The sequence below is a fragment of the Diadema antillarum genome, unplaced genomic scaffold (genome assembly GCF_040938485.1).
Source record: "Diadema antillarum isolate AM-2024a unplaced genomic scaffold, OU_Dant_1.0 seq00000604_RagTag, whole genome shotgun sequence".
NCBI classification, from domain to species: Eukaryota; Metazoa; Echinodermata; class Echinoidea; order Diadematoida; family Diadematidae; genus Diadema; species Diadema antillarum.
This window is the reverse complement of record NW_027271532.1, coordinates 1,375,441-1,393,253: the sequence shown is the minus strand read 5'-3', so window position 1 is coordinate 1,393,253 and position 17,813 is coordinate 1,375,441. Positions and strand designations below refer to the sequence as shown.

Below are 17,813 nucleotides of genomic sequence, written 5' to 3'. Positions count from 1 at the left end.
GTAGATCTTTGGTAAAGGATTTTTAACGTAACGGTGTGACATTTTGTCCTCCCACTGCAATTCAACAGATAATTGAATTATAGGCAACCTATTTTCAGTTAGGCATAACAGACTTTTTGATACATTACATTGTATCATTTCCTTAACTCCACACCCACAAAAAACCCAAAACACTAGACAGTAACACTTGTACTATGCTAATGAGCCTCAACTTGACCCACTAATTAGGGTAGGAAAATATTCTTGGCCTATTCAAATGGCAGTAATATTTTGTTTTACAATATACGTGTGCATGAATTCAATGATGTCAGAATTTCAAAATCTATATGCTCATTTTTGGCTGTTGAAATTGAACAAGAATGTAGTACTTTTGTTTTCAATTTGGATACATGTTTAGTTGTAGAAATGTATAATTTCAAAGATTTTACAAGTTACGTGTAACTATATAGTGTACTGAAATTCCTTTGTTATCAAAAGTAAAAATGTGTCCATAAATCCGTTTTAACTCTATGTATGACAGCCTTTTTTCATAGGAAGTGTGTGATACAAATTTAATTGAAGCAGTATTATCTAATGAGTATTTTTTTGGCTATTTCTATAAAACAGATGTTCATTACAACATTACACATGATGGTGAATATTCAAAGACATGGTTACCAAGTAAAGAAACAGAAAGTTGAGAACGTCGCTTGTTTCCACAGTAACAGTACATTGCACTCGCATCTTTGTACATACATTTTGTAACCCTGCCTAGTAAATTTTGTGCCATATATACTTCTTTCAAGGAACATACATAGGAAGATTGTTCACATGGAGTGAACGATGTTTTCATATTGAATTTATTGAAAGCAGAGTTTTATATAATTAAAATTTGAGTTACACTACTGTATGAAATTTGAGAAGATGAATTTTCCACTCTTCCTCCTTAAATACATCACTAAAAATGTGAATTGTTCAAATGTTTCAATTTGATCATTTCTGCTAACTTCTGGCCAGTTTAATTGTTCTGGAAATGGATTTCAGTTCAATTTGAAGTAAACATTCTTGATTAAAGACAATTTTCATTGTCAAATTTCAAATGATTAATTGCTACCAGAAGACTTTTCTCATTTCATGTTTTTCCTGTAATAAAATGTATAGTACTTAACCATGTAATAAACTTAATCTTAATGACAGGCTAATCATCACTTAACCTTTTTTTTCCTCCTTATTATCAATCAAATGCATCATTTATGTGAAGAAAAAAAATCATTATGGTTCCTCTTACCATAACAATAGGATTCCCAGCCAACCTAAAAATCAGGGAAAACCTGGAAAAAGACTTTTTTAAGTTACGAAAACTGCAGGAAAATGAGAGAAGTGTCTGTGATCTGGGAACAATCATGAATGTTTATTTGTCTGTTTGTTCGTTTGTATGTATGTTGTATGTATGTTTGTTTGTTTGTTTGTTTGTTTGTTTTTTACAGTGGTAGGACTTTCTCTCCTCCTACATTCAAACAGTGAATCCTTAGATTTGCACAAGTCACAAGTAATCGCACTGAATAGCCTAGGTAAAAATGATGATTGTGAAATTTGAACTTCCATTTGAGGAGGAGAAAAAATAGGGAATCATAAATAAGTTATTCCAATGAAATGCTGGCAATAAGGAACCTTGTTATTAATATTAACCTTGATATCTTCTTCAACATCAAACATAATCTTGCATCATTTAGGGTGTTTAGATCATCTCTCAAACAACACCAAAAATGTGTAATATTGATAAATTATGTCACGCCGTTACAATTATGTAACGCCGTTACAATGTCACGCCTGTCAGCCGTTACGCTGGTAAATGAGAATCTGATTGGTGGTACAACTGTATTGATAGGTCCTTCCCATTGCCCACTAGTCCAGTCAAAATAGGGTTTCACCAACCACCAACTGCAACAGTAAGAACTCCACTGCAGTGCAACTGTTATGGCTTCTAAACACATACTAAAAGTCCCAAGAAATCCAGTGGGGCAAAGTGGCTAAATTTGCATAATATGTAAATTAGCTCCCATAATGACTAAAGATACAGTGTTTCCATGAAAACTATGCTTCTAGGTTTCACATTGGAACACCAAAAGTGTTGGAACCTATGTTTACAATGTCAGCTATAGTGCGATGCAACATTGCCATGTACATTAATATAGGCCTCATTTGCATAATTATGAAAATTAGCTCTCATAATGATAGAATACAGTGTTTCCGTGAAAACTAGGCTTCTAGGTTTCACATTAGAACACCGAAAGTGTTGGAACCTATGTTTAAAATGTCAGTTAGTGCGATGCAAACATTTCTATGTACATAATCTGGGCCTCATTTGCATAATATGCAAATTAGCTCCCATAATGATAAAAATACGGTGTTTCCAGGAAAACAATGCTTCTAGGTTTCAGATTGGAAGGCTTGAAAGTGTTGAACTTATGTTTGCAATGTCAGTTAGTGCGATGCAAACATTTCCATGTACACAATCTGGGCCTCATTTGCATAATATGCAAATAGCTCCCTTAATGATAGAAATACAGTGTTTCCAATGAAAACTATAGGCTTCTAGGTTTCAGATTGGAACACCGAAAGTGTTTAAACCTATGTTTACGTGTCAGTTAATGCAATGCAAACATTTCCATGTACATAATCTGGACCTTATTTGCATAATATGCAAAGGTACCGAGCAACGGAATAATTATTCAAATGCATCAAAGTGCCCGATATGAGCATATCAAGAGTGTTCAAATATGATATTTCAGTTTCTCTTCACCAAAAACAAACTTTACAGCATTAGTAACCTAGAATGAATAATATGCAATTCAGAGTTTGTTATCAGATAGCTTATCCATTAATCACGAAGAATCAAAAGACGAAATTATACAAGAGGTTAGTGTCAACATCTATTACTTGTCGAATTTTGTCATGAATGAACTCTATTTTGAGGGTGGTTTATTCGAATCTTGATGATTCCGTTCCTCCATCCTTGAGGGTCTTGAGATATTAAAAGGGATGGCGTTATAACTGATCAGCGGGAATCAGTGGAAATGCTGGGGGATGACTGTTCCAATCCTTGTGGTATTCATTTAAGAGTACATTATATATCTATTGTTGTGTGAAAATTATTTGCTTCAGAATGGTCTCATATTGAAGTAATGTGCAGTTTAATGTTTCCAGGTTAGCATGCCTGTACAGTGACGGGGCGATCGTTGACGGCCCGTTTGTGATCTTTTATTTCCAGGAAATAGAATTGGCATTGACAGCAAAGACATTTTTCTACAATGTGTAAATTTTTTTCAAAAAGTGGTGCACAGTCAAAGTGACTCGCAGGGAGGTACTCGAATTTATCCCTATAACCTCACGACCAGATACAAAACATAATCATACACACGTGAATACAGCTGTTTTCAGCGAAAACCCCTATAACGTCCTTTTCGTTTAATTTCCATTAAAATTCAATGAAAGTTATAGAAGAATCATTGTTCTACAATATTCATAAGGCGAAAATGGTTCACATACGAAGGCAGCCACGTGGAGGGTGCCCAAAATTACTCCATCCGAAGGCAGTCTTCCCGATAAGACATGCAATAATCATGTACCAACGCAAATACATAATTAAATTTGTTCCATGGGTACATGCCTTTAAACAGTCCTGAGTTCATGGTCCTCTAGCAAAGAAACTTTTATTTAATGAAATTCAATGGGGTTAACAGAAGATGATATTGCTCTGCAATTTTGACTGACACTGAGATTGTTAAAGTGGTGATCATTCGAAGGGAGCCTATTATATGGGAAGTGCCCACATTAATTGCCTCTGTATATGACCCTTATAACGCAAATACGAACGCAATTACAGTTGTATCAAAAGTGCATGTCTCAAAAAAGGTCGTTCCTTAAGTTTTATGACTATCATTTGAGTTTTATGACTATTTATAATTATCGTAAGGTGCTACAATAATTGTACATTCTTTTCATCCTACATAGTTTGACGCACCTCATTTTCTGTTACAAAAAAAAAAGTGATGTCTATATCTTCTCGTCGGAAAATGAAATAAAGAAAATGAATTGGATTGTATTGAAATGAATTCCTGCCATATCAAGACACTCTTATTTCTATAAAAATTGCTAGGGTAAAGATCAAATAACAACATTGATCTACAATATCTGTACAGTCCAAATAGTTCACTTGCAGAGACCGCCTAGTGAGAGGTGCTCAAAGTAACCCCATGCATCCTCAAGGCAATGAAAAAAAAGGCAGTATATAAAACTGCGAAAAATGTTCCATGCGTATACATGCCTCTGAAAAGTTCTTCCGCCTGTCTATCAGCACATACGTTTTATTTTCATAAAATGCAATTAAGGTAACATATAGAGGAGACGTTACTTTACAATATCTATTTTGTCAAAAAGGTGGACATTCAAAGGCTAGCCCTTGGGAAGTGCCAGATCACGCCTACCCTGACCGTCGTGGTTCCCAAAACAGGTTAACAAAACATGCATTATAATTATGCCAAAGCAAACTCAGTTGTACATGCATGTAGAAAGTCGTTTTGCCGGAGGGTAAATAAAGTCACTTTACTTTTCATGATTTTTAAATGGTAGAGACACTGCTTTACAATAATCATGTAGTCAAAGGAGTGCACATTCAAAGGCAACCGAGTGGGATGTGTTCAAATCATCCAATCCCCAGGGCAACATAGGAAACATGAACTATCATTTAGCACGAATATGTTCCAATTTTCCATGCCTTCACATAGTCGTTACGGTTGTTTAGCAATTGTCCTTTTGTTTTCAAGAAATGCAATATAATTACAAGAAGAAAAATTGTTTTACACTAACTATATTGTCGAAAGGGTGAACATCGTACCAAAAGCAATGCCTTGGGAAGTGTCCAAAATTACACCTCCGCTCAATCCCCGTAATTACAACACAGAACGCAAATACCGACGTTCTTTCGTGCATGGTTTTAGAAGTAGTTACGGCAATACAGCTACACACTTTTATATCAATGAATGTCGTGGAAATGATAGAAGAGACATTGCTTCACAATATCTATTCAGTGAGAGGATGCACCTTAAACGGCAACCCTGTGGGATGTGCCAAAAAATACTTCACACTCACGGCAATATAGAAAACATATAATATATAACGCGAATATATATGTTCCAAACGTACATGTTTTCCAAATTCCATCGTGCCTAGCAAAGGCACTTTTGTTTCCAAAAAATGCAAGTAATTAATAGAGAAAATATTGCTCTATAATAACTACATTGTCAAAAAGGTGAACATTCAAAGGTAATCTCTTGGGAGGTGTCTAAATTTACACCTACGCTCACGCCCTTTATTACAAAATGCGGATATTAGCAACGCAAATACAGTTGTTCTAGCGTGAAGGTTTTAAAAGTAGGTCCGGTAATAGGCCTACAGCAAATACACTCTTATATGAATGAAAAGTCATGAAAATGATAGTAGAAGATTTGCTATACAAGGTCTACGCAATAAAGAAGGTGCTTATCGAAGGGCGATCCTGTGGCGTGTGCCCCCAAAATGCCCTTTATTCTCTTGGCAATATAGAAAACATAATGCGAATGTTCCAAACGTATACATGCTGTGAAAATTCGATCGTGCCTTATAGCAAGGATACTTTTGTTTCAAAGAAATGCCAATCAATACAGGAGATATTGCTTTACAATGCTTATATAGTATAAAGGGGTGCACATTTAAAGTGGCCCCTTGGGAGGTGCCCAAAGTTACCCCCTCAACCCAGCGTCCCCATATGCAAAACGTGCATTATGCCAACGTGATCTGAGTGCCAGTACTGTTGTTATGAATGTACTCTTAGTTTTACAGTTACCACTAATTTGCATTTTATGTAAATTATTTTTGTATGACCAATTCGAAAAGGCATCCATCGTGTTCATTGACCTACAAGATATAAGTTAATACATTAAAGTCTTTAAAATTGGATAACGGGAAACTAAGATATGTCAATTTTCTTTCATTACAGGTGCTAATTTGCATATTATGCAAATTCTACTATTTTGCCCTAATGGATTTTTTGGGACTTTTCGTTTGGTGTTCAGGAGGAGGCCTCAACGACTTGCACTGCAGTGAAATTCCTACTGTTGCAATTAGTGGTGGGTTACCCTCTGAAAGTGCTAAAGATTGACTGGTACTAGCACTACACCGAGAGTTGTTTATGTTGCGAAGAGAACCAGAGTCAGAGAACCATCACCAGACGGCGTACGTGCGTGCAGTGAGTGGAATACAGTGCGTACCGATGAGGAAGAGTTTAAAGTAGTTTATATTAGTAAATGGAATTGCCCGTATACGACTTGTGGGTCTCTCTTCTTGTCACTCAGCGATGTGAAGCTCAAAACAAAATGGTGATTTGTGATGATGTGTAAATCGGCGAAGAAATCAGCATTAGTGTCGAATGATCGAAATTTTACTACCGTGGTCCCACGTATTGTATGTCGTGTGTGTTTCATCTCATCTGATCTCTTTGGGGGGCATATTTCATGAAGCATTTTGTCCAAGTTGTCGGACAAATTTACTCTCAGCCAATCAGATGCAAGGATTTCCGTAGCTTGTAACAGTTTGTCAGAAAAATATCCGACCAAAACGCTTCATGAAATGCCCCTGGAGACTTCGAGTCATGATGGTTTCTGTACATTCCTAATTTACTCATGTAATTTACAACTTCAAAGAATGAACCAACCTAATCTAATCACAGTCGCACCTATTAACACTGCGACGGGGTAGAACCACTTTGCTGTGCTGCACTGCTATGAATAAAAATGCTTTGAACGTTTGCTTGGGGGAATCTCTTCTGCCAGTGCCATCCCATATTGTGTTCACTATTCTAATGTTAAAGGGACTGTACAGTACTGGTGAGGTGAGGATTGAGAGGTTTATGACATTTTTTTTGTGAGATAGAAACCTCTAGCTCTAGGCTCTATGATATGAAGGAGCATGTAATATCAAGAAGGATTCAACGTTTATTTGACGAAAATTGGCCTTGAAATGGCTGAGATGTAAAAAAAAAGCGATCCTAATAAAATTGACAGGCCACAACTTTTTATTAGGATCTCTTGTTTTACCTTGTTTTTAGATACCTCGGTCATTTCAAAACTGATTTTCATCAAACAGACTTTTGATTCCCCTTAGAATTGTATGCTCTTAAACATTTCATAGAGTGGTTTCTAAATATCGCAAAACATTACAAGCTGAATCCTCACCTCAACAAGTACTGTACACATCTATAGCATTTCTATAGCATTTTAGTGGAACTCGCTGAACTTGTCTAGAAACCAAGAACTGAAGAAGATTAAGCTTTAGGCCTTCATCGTTTGTGACGTGATTCTGCGGTTCGTGTAACAGACTCCCAGCAGTCCATTTCAACAGAAAGCACAATCATGAGTGGGCTTCACATCATTCTTTCCTATACGGATATTGCAGCTGCTGGAAGGTAACTTGATGATTTTGTACTTGTATCTGAAGCCTAGGTAGTCTAGTATGGGCTTGATTGCAATTTGATGCGTAGGTAAATTTTGTATGAGTTTGGGCCAGGAACAAATTGTTTTGAGACCCTGTGATAATCTTCCATAGGCTAATTTTCCAAATTCTCATCTGATGGGTTAACTCACAAACTGCAGCAAGCCGGAATGATTCGTGTTCAGGCTGCTCCCACAATATAACTGTGTGGAAGAGCACCCCGAGGTTACTGACGGGTATGTCAGAGCCCAGAGGAAATGTACTGGGGCCAGTTTCATAAAGTATGAGTGTAACTTGGATTTATCTCGCACTCGATTCACTGAATTGATAAATGAAGGAGATGGAGCACAAGATAAATCTTAAATCTTCAGCATGTTATGATACAGGCCCCTGGTGGCACACTTTTTATTAGACAGAAAAATCCATCTGTCCAGAGGAGGTTTTTTTAAATAATTTTTTGACATAATTCACGGCTCTGTACAAATGTGTAGGAGGGGATTCCATGAAGCCAGACATAGTCTTTGCGGAACATATCCCCGACGACAAGATACAGACTGATCTTTCAAAGTTTCAGTCAAACTATTTATGGACTACATTGTACATAGAATGTGTAAATCTTCACAGATATCACATGATGCCCAGTGGGCCACAGTGTTGCCTTTGTACATCCCGAGAAAGTCCACCCCTAAAATGAGTGTATTTCAGTGATTTCTAGATGTGATCTTTGTAAGCTTGGGTTGGGGATGTATCATCCAAGGGTCTTTTTTAAGCCTTTATAATCATTCATATAAGTCAGGCGGATCCAGGAATTCTGTAAAGGGGGGGGGGGGGGGTGCAACTAATATTTGTGGTGCCACTTCCGGGTTTCATTTCATTTCTTTTTTCTTGTTATTTATTTTGTTTTTAACTTAATTACAGGGGGGCGTGCGCCGGTTACGCCCCCTTCTGGATCCGCCACTGTAAGTCTTATTGCATTTTCGCAACCCTTCTCTCATTGCATTGTTATGACTTTTATATGCAGGGGCCACTGAATTTTTTTATTTCTTTATTTATTTATTTATTATTTTTTTTTTTTTGGGGGGGGGGGGGTAACAAGACAAACATGGAGGCTCCACCCACCCACCCCCCGATATGCATTGGGTGTTAATCGCAAATTTAACAAACCTGAAAATACTAACTCTGATCCCAACATGAATGTGATGTGCATGCCTATATGTACTGGTTTGCTGTATACAGTACAAGTATAGGCTTATGTGTATTTCATATGCACTCCTTTCTGAAAATGAATGAGCCATACTTATTTCTCTGTAACTGCAGAGTCTTAAAATTGTTGGGAAGTCTAACTCACCAAAAATTAAATTCATGAAGATATATGGAATGCAGTTTTTCTAACCCTGGCAAGTTGTGAGATTTTGTACTCACACAATAAGCCAGTTCGTAATTAGCTCATGTGCACGTTGGTACAAATGACCTTTCTATTTTCTTAGCTGGTTAGGCACTTCACTCATATTCAAAGCAACATAATGCGTACCGGTGAGTTTGCCCGGCGTAACAATTTATGGAATTCATGTTAAACAAAAAATGATCTTGCACAGCGAGACCAGGTGACCAGAATGGTCCGTCGAACAACCCTCGGGGAAGCATCCATTTCTTTGTATTGTATTAAATGCATTAAAACATGTTTATATTCGTAATGCCAAATACCACATTTGCAGTCAGGTGGATGTAATGGCAAGTATCATGCACAAGGATTGCATGAATAATCATGATATGACAGATGCTTATCTCTGTGAATTTAAAAACCATCATGCGTTTTGGTACCAATGACCTTTTTCTGCTCATGCGCAAAGTAGAACTACGAACTGGCTTATTGACATGTCACAGATCTTGCTTTAGAGATATTTGATGAGTGCTCTGTATCATTATTGTATCTTTTTCTTGCTTCCTCTCACCTGTTTTCTTTTGTTTCAATCCACAGCCGTGCTTGTCGTGGCATTGATGAGGAAGTAGATGTCTGCCCCCTAGATATCCCAGAACTTGCTGATCAGGATATTGCAGTGACTGCTGAGAGCAATACTGCAGAGCACACCGTTCAGACCATTAACCTGAAACAAAGCAAGGTGCAGATGTCTGCCTACATGGAACAAGGTTCCACACATTACAATAATTGCAGTATAGAATTATATAGTGTCCGTGATAGCAGTCATGCAGCTACTAAGCAGACTTTGCAGTATTTCAGTTGTTGCTATGGTAACTGTAGTTATCTCTTCCTGTAGTTGCAAACATCTTTATGAAATTGGCTCCAGGTTAAATCCCCTTCTTTGGTCCCCCCCCCCCCCCCCCAAAAAAAAAAAGACCTTACAGGATATGCCATTTCATCTATGTTTATTTTATATTTGCCAAGTTCACAACAAGCCAAATTATCACTCCTAATACATGAATGCAACGTGTACAAATTTATGTAGGTATTGCCAATTCATGACACAATTTTGTCCATTATTGGTTCTCAATTGCATCTGTCTTGTTCCGATTCTTTGATGATTGTGCCAGCAACATTGTACGTCACGATAAACTCAAGTTACAAAAAGTTTTTGGGAGGTTTTTAAGGCCTCTTCCCTATTCAACTCTAATATGCTACTTATTGCATATTCATTGGAAAGGTTATGATGTTTTTCAGATAACATGCATCGTGGTTAACTGTAATATTCCCTCGGACATCAGCCACCAAGTTGCAAATGCCCTCCTTGATCATGTGATCAGCAGCGGGGTGGAGCAACTGACTGTTGTCACAGCGTTGAGACCAGACCCATCCTATGCCAGTGTGATGTCCAATGTGATGGAAAATTGTTTCAACTGTAAATCAGGTTAGCTAGTTCACATGCACTTATAAATACGGTACATATGCTTACATTTTAAAGGTACCGTTTACCTTTGGGAGCAGTGATTTTGAAAATGTTTGAGTTATCACATTTGATGCATATGTGTAGGTCAGTTGTATCACAAAACATCCTACCATATAAATATTTTGCAATAAAGCCTAAAATATAAGTAGATATCACTATTTTTCTCACTTAACCATAACTTTTGATAGTTAAATCTAGAAACAATTTTATTATAATTATTGTTCACATTTTGTATAAAATACTGAACATTGATTATGTTGATTAACTTTATAAACACTCACATTTTATAACTATTTTGAAGCACTATAGCTGGGTTTTTGTTTTATCTGTAAATGGTAAGAAATGCCTTTAACATTTATTGTTCTTTTTATGCCTCTGCTATGAAGTGTCTCTAGAGGCATTATGTTTTCGGCTTCGCTGTCCGTCCTTGCATCTGTCATAGCGTCCTTTCGTCCATCCGTCCATAATCAATTTTAGACAGTGTAACACAAAAACTGAAGTATTCTAGTGAAACTTTGCGTATATACTGTATGCTTGACTGGATGAAGTTGTACCTATCAACTCGCAAGTGCACATTCTCAAGGTCAAAGGGCAAGATAAAATGCTCAAAACTTCACTATTTTCCCCATATCTATGGAATGCCTGAAAGTATTTTCCTGAAACTTAGTGATATCTTGGAATTGGCTCAAGGTATATTCATGGAACCTTGTACATATGCATATACTGTAAAGCCAGAAGGTGTTTTCTTGAAAGTTAGGGTATACATGTATTACCAGATGTAGTCTATACTTTGGGAAAGTTTTGGGCCGTAGGGTGTGGGTCAAAGGTCAAAGATCAAGGGAAAATGCTAAAATTTCACTTTTTTTCTCAAAATCTGGAATTGTCTCTAGGTTTTCATCATGAAACTTAGTACATGTACGCTTGTACTGCCTGATGGTGATTCTCTTGGGAATTTTTTGGTCTTGGGGTCAAAGGTCAGAGGTCGGGTTAAAATGCTTGAAATATACTGATTAATGCTGCAGTTTAATACATTTTTCCCCATGCCTTGGAGATTACTCCATGCATAAACATAATAAAAGGGCCAAAGGTCCAGTGAAAGTCATCAATCCCCAAATACCTACTCTCTGAAACAATATAGCCATCCATCCAAATCAAACCTAGTTCAAGGAAAGTAAGCACTTGACACGTACATTTGTGACAAACATGTCATTTTAATTTTTTGCTAATTCTGTGAAACTGTTATCTCACATGAGGTTAGGTTAAGGAAGGTGAACATTCAACACATTTGTGGCAAACTTGTCATTTTAATATTTTGCCAATTTTGTGAAAATGTAATCACACATTGTCTACATGTACTGTAGACCTATTACGAGAATCATGCATTATGGCGGAGGCATACCAGTCGCCTTAGCGACATTTCTAGTTTTGTTCATGATTTAGATTATTTCCAATATTTACACATCAATACCTATATTCATTTTAGATTATGGTTGATGAGAGGATGATGTAAATGTTTGAGGAAAATATGCATCTGTTGGTTTTTCCTGACCAGATGCAGGCCGTGCAGCAATGCCAGAAGACTTCCAAGTTCAGGATACATTTCTTAATGCTCTGCTTCGTCTCCTCAAAGTGGAGGACATTCCTGTTAGATTTCTAGTTGCTAGGGGATACCGTGCATCTAGAGGTTGTCCCTCAGACTCGGATGGCTCTGCACAAGTCAGTATATTGTAGCATTACCTATATTTTCTCCTTTAGATAGATAAGAACAAGAATGATGAAAATGTTGAACTCTGTGGCTAGACAGTTACATAGTTTTTGTTTGTTTGTCTGTTTGATACTCTTGCCTCATTAGATGATTAGTAGTGTATAAGAACTAGGAAGAATCTAGAAATAATTGATCATGGATTGTTAGTTCATGATGTTCATTAAATACATTCTGCTCCATGAACTATCTGGAAAAAAAAAACAAATTTCACATTATAGATTTTGCTGCAGGTAGTGTTTTCAAGGCTCTTGCATTGTATCTGTGTATCTCCTTTGTTCAGACAAATGTGGGAACATACACACACACACATATATATGTATATATATATATATATATATATATATATATATAAGCTAAAGAATGTCTCAATGCTGGATTACCAGTCAACTTTCTGGTTCTTTAGGCCATGAGGGCACTTGAGTGTGAATTACCATGTACTCATCATGTCATTGAGATACATGTAAGGTCAGAACCTAAATTATTTTAGTAATTTCTGCATATATATAAAATGTTGAAAGAAAACACTGAAACTTGAACTCAGTTTTGATCATCTAGTACATAATCACAGAAGTCGGCCTAATCAGTACTGATGCTGCAAATGATGTGGATCACATATGTGACTCATCACATTTGCCTAGTAAAGTCCTAAACATTGATTTTCTCATTTTGACATTGTTAGATCTTCACTTTTTGCATGGACATGTATATATATATAAGCTTTGAAATTATAGACAATGTAATAGGCAAACAGTACCATATTGTAAATCCAGAAATTTTTTCATGCATGAAACTTCCGCAAGTTTTTTCGAGGAGCCAAAATTCATGAAAGTTAGGGGTTTTTTTAATTCTTAATTTTTACACAGTGCATTGAATGCCAGTGGCAATTTGCAAAAGTTTCATGCTGCGAAAGAGGTGATTAGCTCCAATTTCGAAAATTCCATGTCACAAATATTTCTGATTTTACAGTACTTCAGAAAAGCCAATGAGTTTTATATTTCACGGTATTGTTTCACTCTAAAATTGGACAGAAGGTAGTATGGAAGTAAAAAAATTCATTTTATTTACAGATGTCAAATTGTTGTGCTTTTTAGTTAAGTCACCTTGGATTATATTTTTCATTTTACATGGCTTTGATTTCTGCAAGGCTGTGAGGGTAATGTGGTGATGGTTCTTATATAAAAATGTGTTGTGTATGATGTCACATTTGATGTAATTGCAAATGTATGCAGTTACATTACTGTTAGCTTGCAGACTGCCCTAATGTAATATGCTGTAAGTGTAATTGATTTGCCAATTTCTTAATGATGTGGACATGAGAAGCATAAATGCAGATTTGTGGGTTGGTTGTGTCAAACATAATAATTTACTTTGTGGCTGTTGTATACACATTGATTTTTTTATTTTCACAGACAATCAGCAGTCTTCAAGATGCTCTGTCCATGATTTTGGGACTGAAATTCAGCAAAGAAAAGACTGAAAAACTGGTAAGGAACTAGAAGAGGACTCACTCCTATTTTGCCTGCACTTGAGATATAATACAATGTATACAGTCAAAACTCCATATTAGTCAAAGTCGCAAGAGAAAAAAATGGAAAATGAAAATTGTTGAATATCTGTGTACAAACCAAATGGAGAGCTGCTTAACAACTACGTCACGCATAGTTGCCATTTTGTCTTACTCACTAAATTTTAACAATTCATTATTTTCTTTTTGTGATTGATTTTCCCCAAAGTTTTGCTGATTTACTTCATATATTTCTGTTTTCATGCATAGCAACATGATATTAGGATAACATATCCCTTTAAGTTTAAGCAGGTAGTCAGTCACTGCATGTGGGACTATGGTATTGGATTAGTAATTTCACTAATTTTGTGATAAATCTTTAAGAGGTATATAGGTATATAGATATGATGTAATCTTGTCAAATTGGGCATTGTATTTCTTATTACAAGACAGTTTAGTGATTGCAGATAAAAGGTTTTGCTGGATGGGTGTTGTCAACACCAAATTATACAAGGATTACGCCCTGTATGGTACACAGTATATGGAGCAATATCAGTCTACATTGCTATATAATATTGTTGCATGTAAGTTTCTGCATACCTTACTTTAGCAGACAATACTTATATCACTGCCTTATTTCCATTTTTCTTTTTCTTCTTTTTATTTCCCTTCTTTCCTACTAGAAATTCAATGGCCTAGATGATGATGAAAAAGAAAACAAAAGCATGCTGTACGTGTGATTTAGCCACCCTGTGATCAGCTGAGAATGAGTACCATACACAGAAAGTATCCACCGCTCTGATTAGTGTTTGAGACACTCAAGGAAAATGAATACTAACCACAGCAGATTTCCAACCAACATACTTGTTGTTGTGGTTTGCAAGGAGCCAGCCAGCATGGAACCAGCTACACAATGAGCTCAGGAGCAGATTACAGAGGACAAAATCCATAGTCCAACCTTCTTGTCTTGATGAAATCTTGTTGTAGGCAAAGACAATTTAAACAGATGTGCAAAGAAAATTAAAATGTGGTCAAACAATCCTGTATCTTCAAAACTCTCCAGCTGAATATACATTGTACATTATGCACTGAACATATATTTTGCAACCTGTAATAGATTTACGTGCTTTCATGTAATTACTGTAAAACCAGAAATGTTTGCATGCATTGTAATTTTGCAAATATTGCGAGAGCCAAGATTTGCAAAGTTAAAATGCATATGCAAGTTCTTGTCTACACTTAATGCATTAAATACCAGTGGCAATTCACAAAGATTTGATGCCGCGAAAAAGGCTTTTGGCTCCAATTCGTAACAATTTCATGCTGGAAAAATGTCTTGCTTTACAGAGATTGCTGTATTTGATGTGAAAGTAATCTTATCTTTTTTCAGCATCTTCCATTTGGTGTATATATCTGTAGCAAAAGTGACAGTTACAACTCGCTGTTTCATCTTTTAGAGTACAAGAGAAATAGCCCATAAGAAATGACAGACAGACAGATAAATGCACACGAAAACATAACCTCCGCTAGCCATAGGTTTCAACTACGGGCGGAGGAAATCATCCATTAGGAGTTGCATCCATGTAGATGATTCATCTCAAATCTGAATTTGTACAATCATGGCCTGCACAGGCCATAGGCTTGGCTGAATGAAATATGAAAATAGAAAAAAAAAAAGTATATTAGAATTTGTCATCAAAATTTAGAACCACAATGATGTGGAATAAAAAACAACAAACAAACAAACAAAAAACCTTACAGAATAAATGTTTGAGCAATTCCATGGTTATCTCATGTAGTCCAAGGGGTTGGTGACTAATACCACATTAGCCAATATGTAGTAGTGAATAGACCATTGAAGAAATAAGAAATATTACAATTGCATGTTTTCTCTTATTGTAAGTCTTAATACTTGTACAGTGGACTCCTGTTAAACAAAGTCCTCGGGACCGGCAGTTTTCTTTCGTTATATCGTAATTTTGTTACAACCAAACAAATAAAAAAAAGAAAAGAAACATAGAGTGGATAAAGTTTGCGGCCTGAAATTTTACTTTGTTATAACCGTGTTCGTTATAACGTGAGTGCATTGTTTCTGGATTTCACAGATTATTAATAGGAAAGTCTATACAGCTGTAGTTATGTTCAGATTTAGTGGCTGTCATGGTAGCATCCCAAAGTTGTAGCTACCATGATCAAAAAGGCCTTCGACCCAAGAAAGATTGTATTTTCCTTGAAGGAGGTACATGTACATTGTAGTTTTCATGATGGAACAAATGTAAAAGTGAAGCGGCACATTTGTTGTGGTAGAGATAAGGAGAAAAGGAAGAAATGGAAGGTAATATTCTTACTTAAATAGTGTTAAGAAATACATGTATTATTTAACAAATTACCTTTGGAAATATCAGCTTTCAAAGCTGTGGAGTCTTTGTATGAATAGGTCTTCAAGAGTGTTCATTGTATCAGGTACACATAATTACAGTTTGTCATGGATGTATCAATACCCACAAAAAAAAAGAACGAATGATTTAATTTGGTTCCACTTGGGTAATTTTTGTTTTACAGATCTTGTTATAGCAGGTGTCCACTATGATAGCTACTGTTCACTTTTACAAGGTGGCATTGGGTAAATCAGATTCAGTTTGATATCCAGTTGGTACATTCACAGGTGTTACTCTTTTGTGTCCATTTGTAAATAAAGGCAGCATTCCAGAATATTATTTCCTCCAGTGTCCAGAAATCTCATTTGGCTATTAGAAATACTTTATTCAAGGAGCAGATTAGTGTGCCTCTGAACATGACCTGAAGAAGTGTGCATTCACAGGTGTTACTCTTATGTGTCCATTTGTAAATAAAGGCAGCATTCCAGAATATTATTTCCTCCATTGTCCAGAAATCTCATTTGTCTATTAGGCTGCGTTCACATAGAAGTAATCGCTATTCGCTATTCGCTATTCGGGCACCGAGTACACCATCACCCGCACCGTCAACTCACCATCCCATGCAGTGAGGATTTCTTCCTCCTACATCCCAGCAAATCTTATTAACAATTTCTAAACTGCATCAGAATGTCAGTCTACATGCTTATTTTTGCTAGAGGGCAAATCCAGACCAAAATTGTCTTGATTTCATAAACGAGAGACGGTATACGCTGCAAGAAAACCGAACAAGCTCGATTCCCACTTTGCTATACTTTTCGCAGCTATTGGGTACTTTCGAATAGTGCCCTCTTATGTGAACTGGTGTGAGGAAATCCTATCGTTCAATTCAAGCTATTCGCGTGCCCTCGAAAAACGAGCCCGAATACCCGAATAGTATACTTCTATGTGAATGCAGCCTTAGAAATACTTTATTCAAGGAGCAGATTAGTGTGCCTCTGAACATGACCCGAAGAAGTGAAAGCGTGTTTACAAATGAAGTGTAAAGTAGGACGTAGAGGTGGCTCAGTCGGTAACATCTGCTTTGCCATGGAATAATGTGGGCTTGAGTGTGGGTGCCCAGTGAGTCTTATTGAGCAATGTTTTATCTTATGCCGTCCCCTCTGCCCTAGTAGAGGCGAGGCGCTCTGTCCTTCAAATGCAACATAGAATGGAGGTCCTGTGTGTGAGAGTTCCACGCATGTAAAAGATCTCACTTCATTTATTCATTGCAAAGAGCGGGGAGCATAAACCAGTGAAGAGGTACCCGGTCCACTCCAATTATGTACAGCTGGACCCCATTGTAGACCAGCTAGTGCAGCTGAATATGGGCTATAGCTTGCCATCTTGTCAAATGGAAAATAAAAACAAACAATGTTGATATTGAGATTTGAATGGATACATTTTCATGCAATCTCTTTGCCTCAGTGGGTGTTAACCATCACTGTATGCAGGGCTCGACACTAACGGTGGCCCGGTGGCCCGGGGCCACCAAAAATGAAAGTCGGGCCACCAAATTTAAAAAAAAAGGCAAATTTCTTTGAAAAGTATGTCAATAAATTCGTAACTTTTTGCGCCGGAAATTAGCAGTTAAATTTGTTCAAAGGATGGATGAAAAGGACTGAATGAATGCCTGAGAGTGAGTGTTGCAAGTTTGTTGAAGTTTATTTATGAGTAGATATGTCCAACTTCTAATTTTTACTATCATAAATCTTGAATAT

The 17,813-nt window shown here is 36.7% G+C and overlaps 1 protein-coding gene across 3 annotated transcripts; it reads left to right on the top strand.

The window, feature by feature from the left end:
- The first annotated feature begins 6,133 nt into the window (after positions 1 to 6,133).
- On the top strand, positions 6,134 to 16,703 carry LOC139735875 (uncharacterized). Of its 3 annotated transcripts, none has more exons than XM_071646625.1 (7): positions 6,252 to 6,265; positions 7,289 to 7,480; positions 9,485 to 9,626; positions 10,184 to 10,370; positions 11,962 to 12,125; positions 13,584 to 13,658; positions 14,362 to 16,703. In XM_071646625.1, the coding sequence occupies exons 2-7, from the start codon at positions 7,428 to 7,430 to the stop codon at positions 14,416 to 14,418; spliced, it is 678 nt and encodes a 225-aa protein (XP_071502726.1). In that variant the 5' UTR covers positions 6,252 to 6,265; positions 7,289 to 7,427; the 3' UTR covers positions 14,419 to 16,703. The 3 variants fall into 3 exon arrangements, with proteins under 3 accessions (XP_071502727.1, XP_071502726.1, XP_071502725.1); XM_071646624.1 differs by having other exon boundaries at positions 6,257 to 6,279; XM_071646626.1 differs by having other exon boundaries at positions 6,134 to 7,480; positions 11,968 to 12,125.
- The last annotated feature ends 1,110 nt before the right edge of the window (positions 16,704 to 17,813 follow it).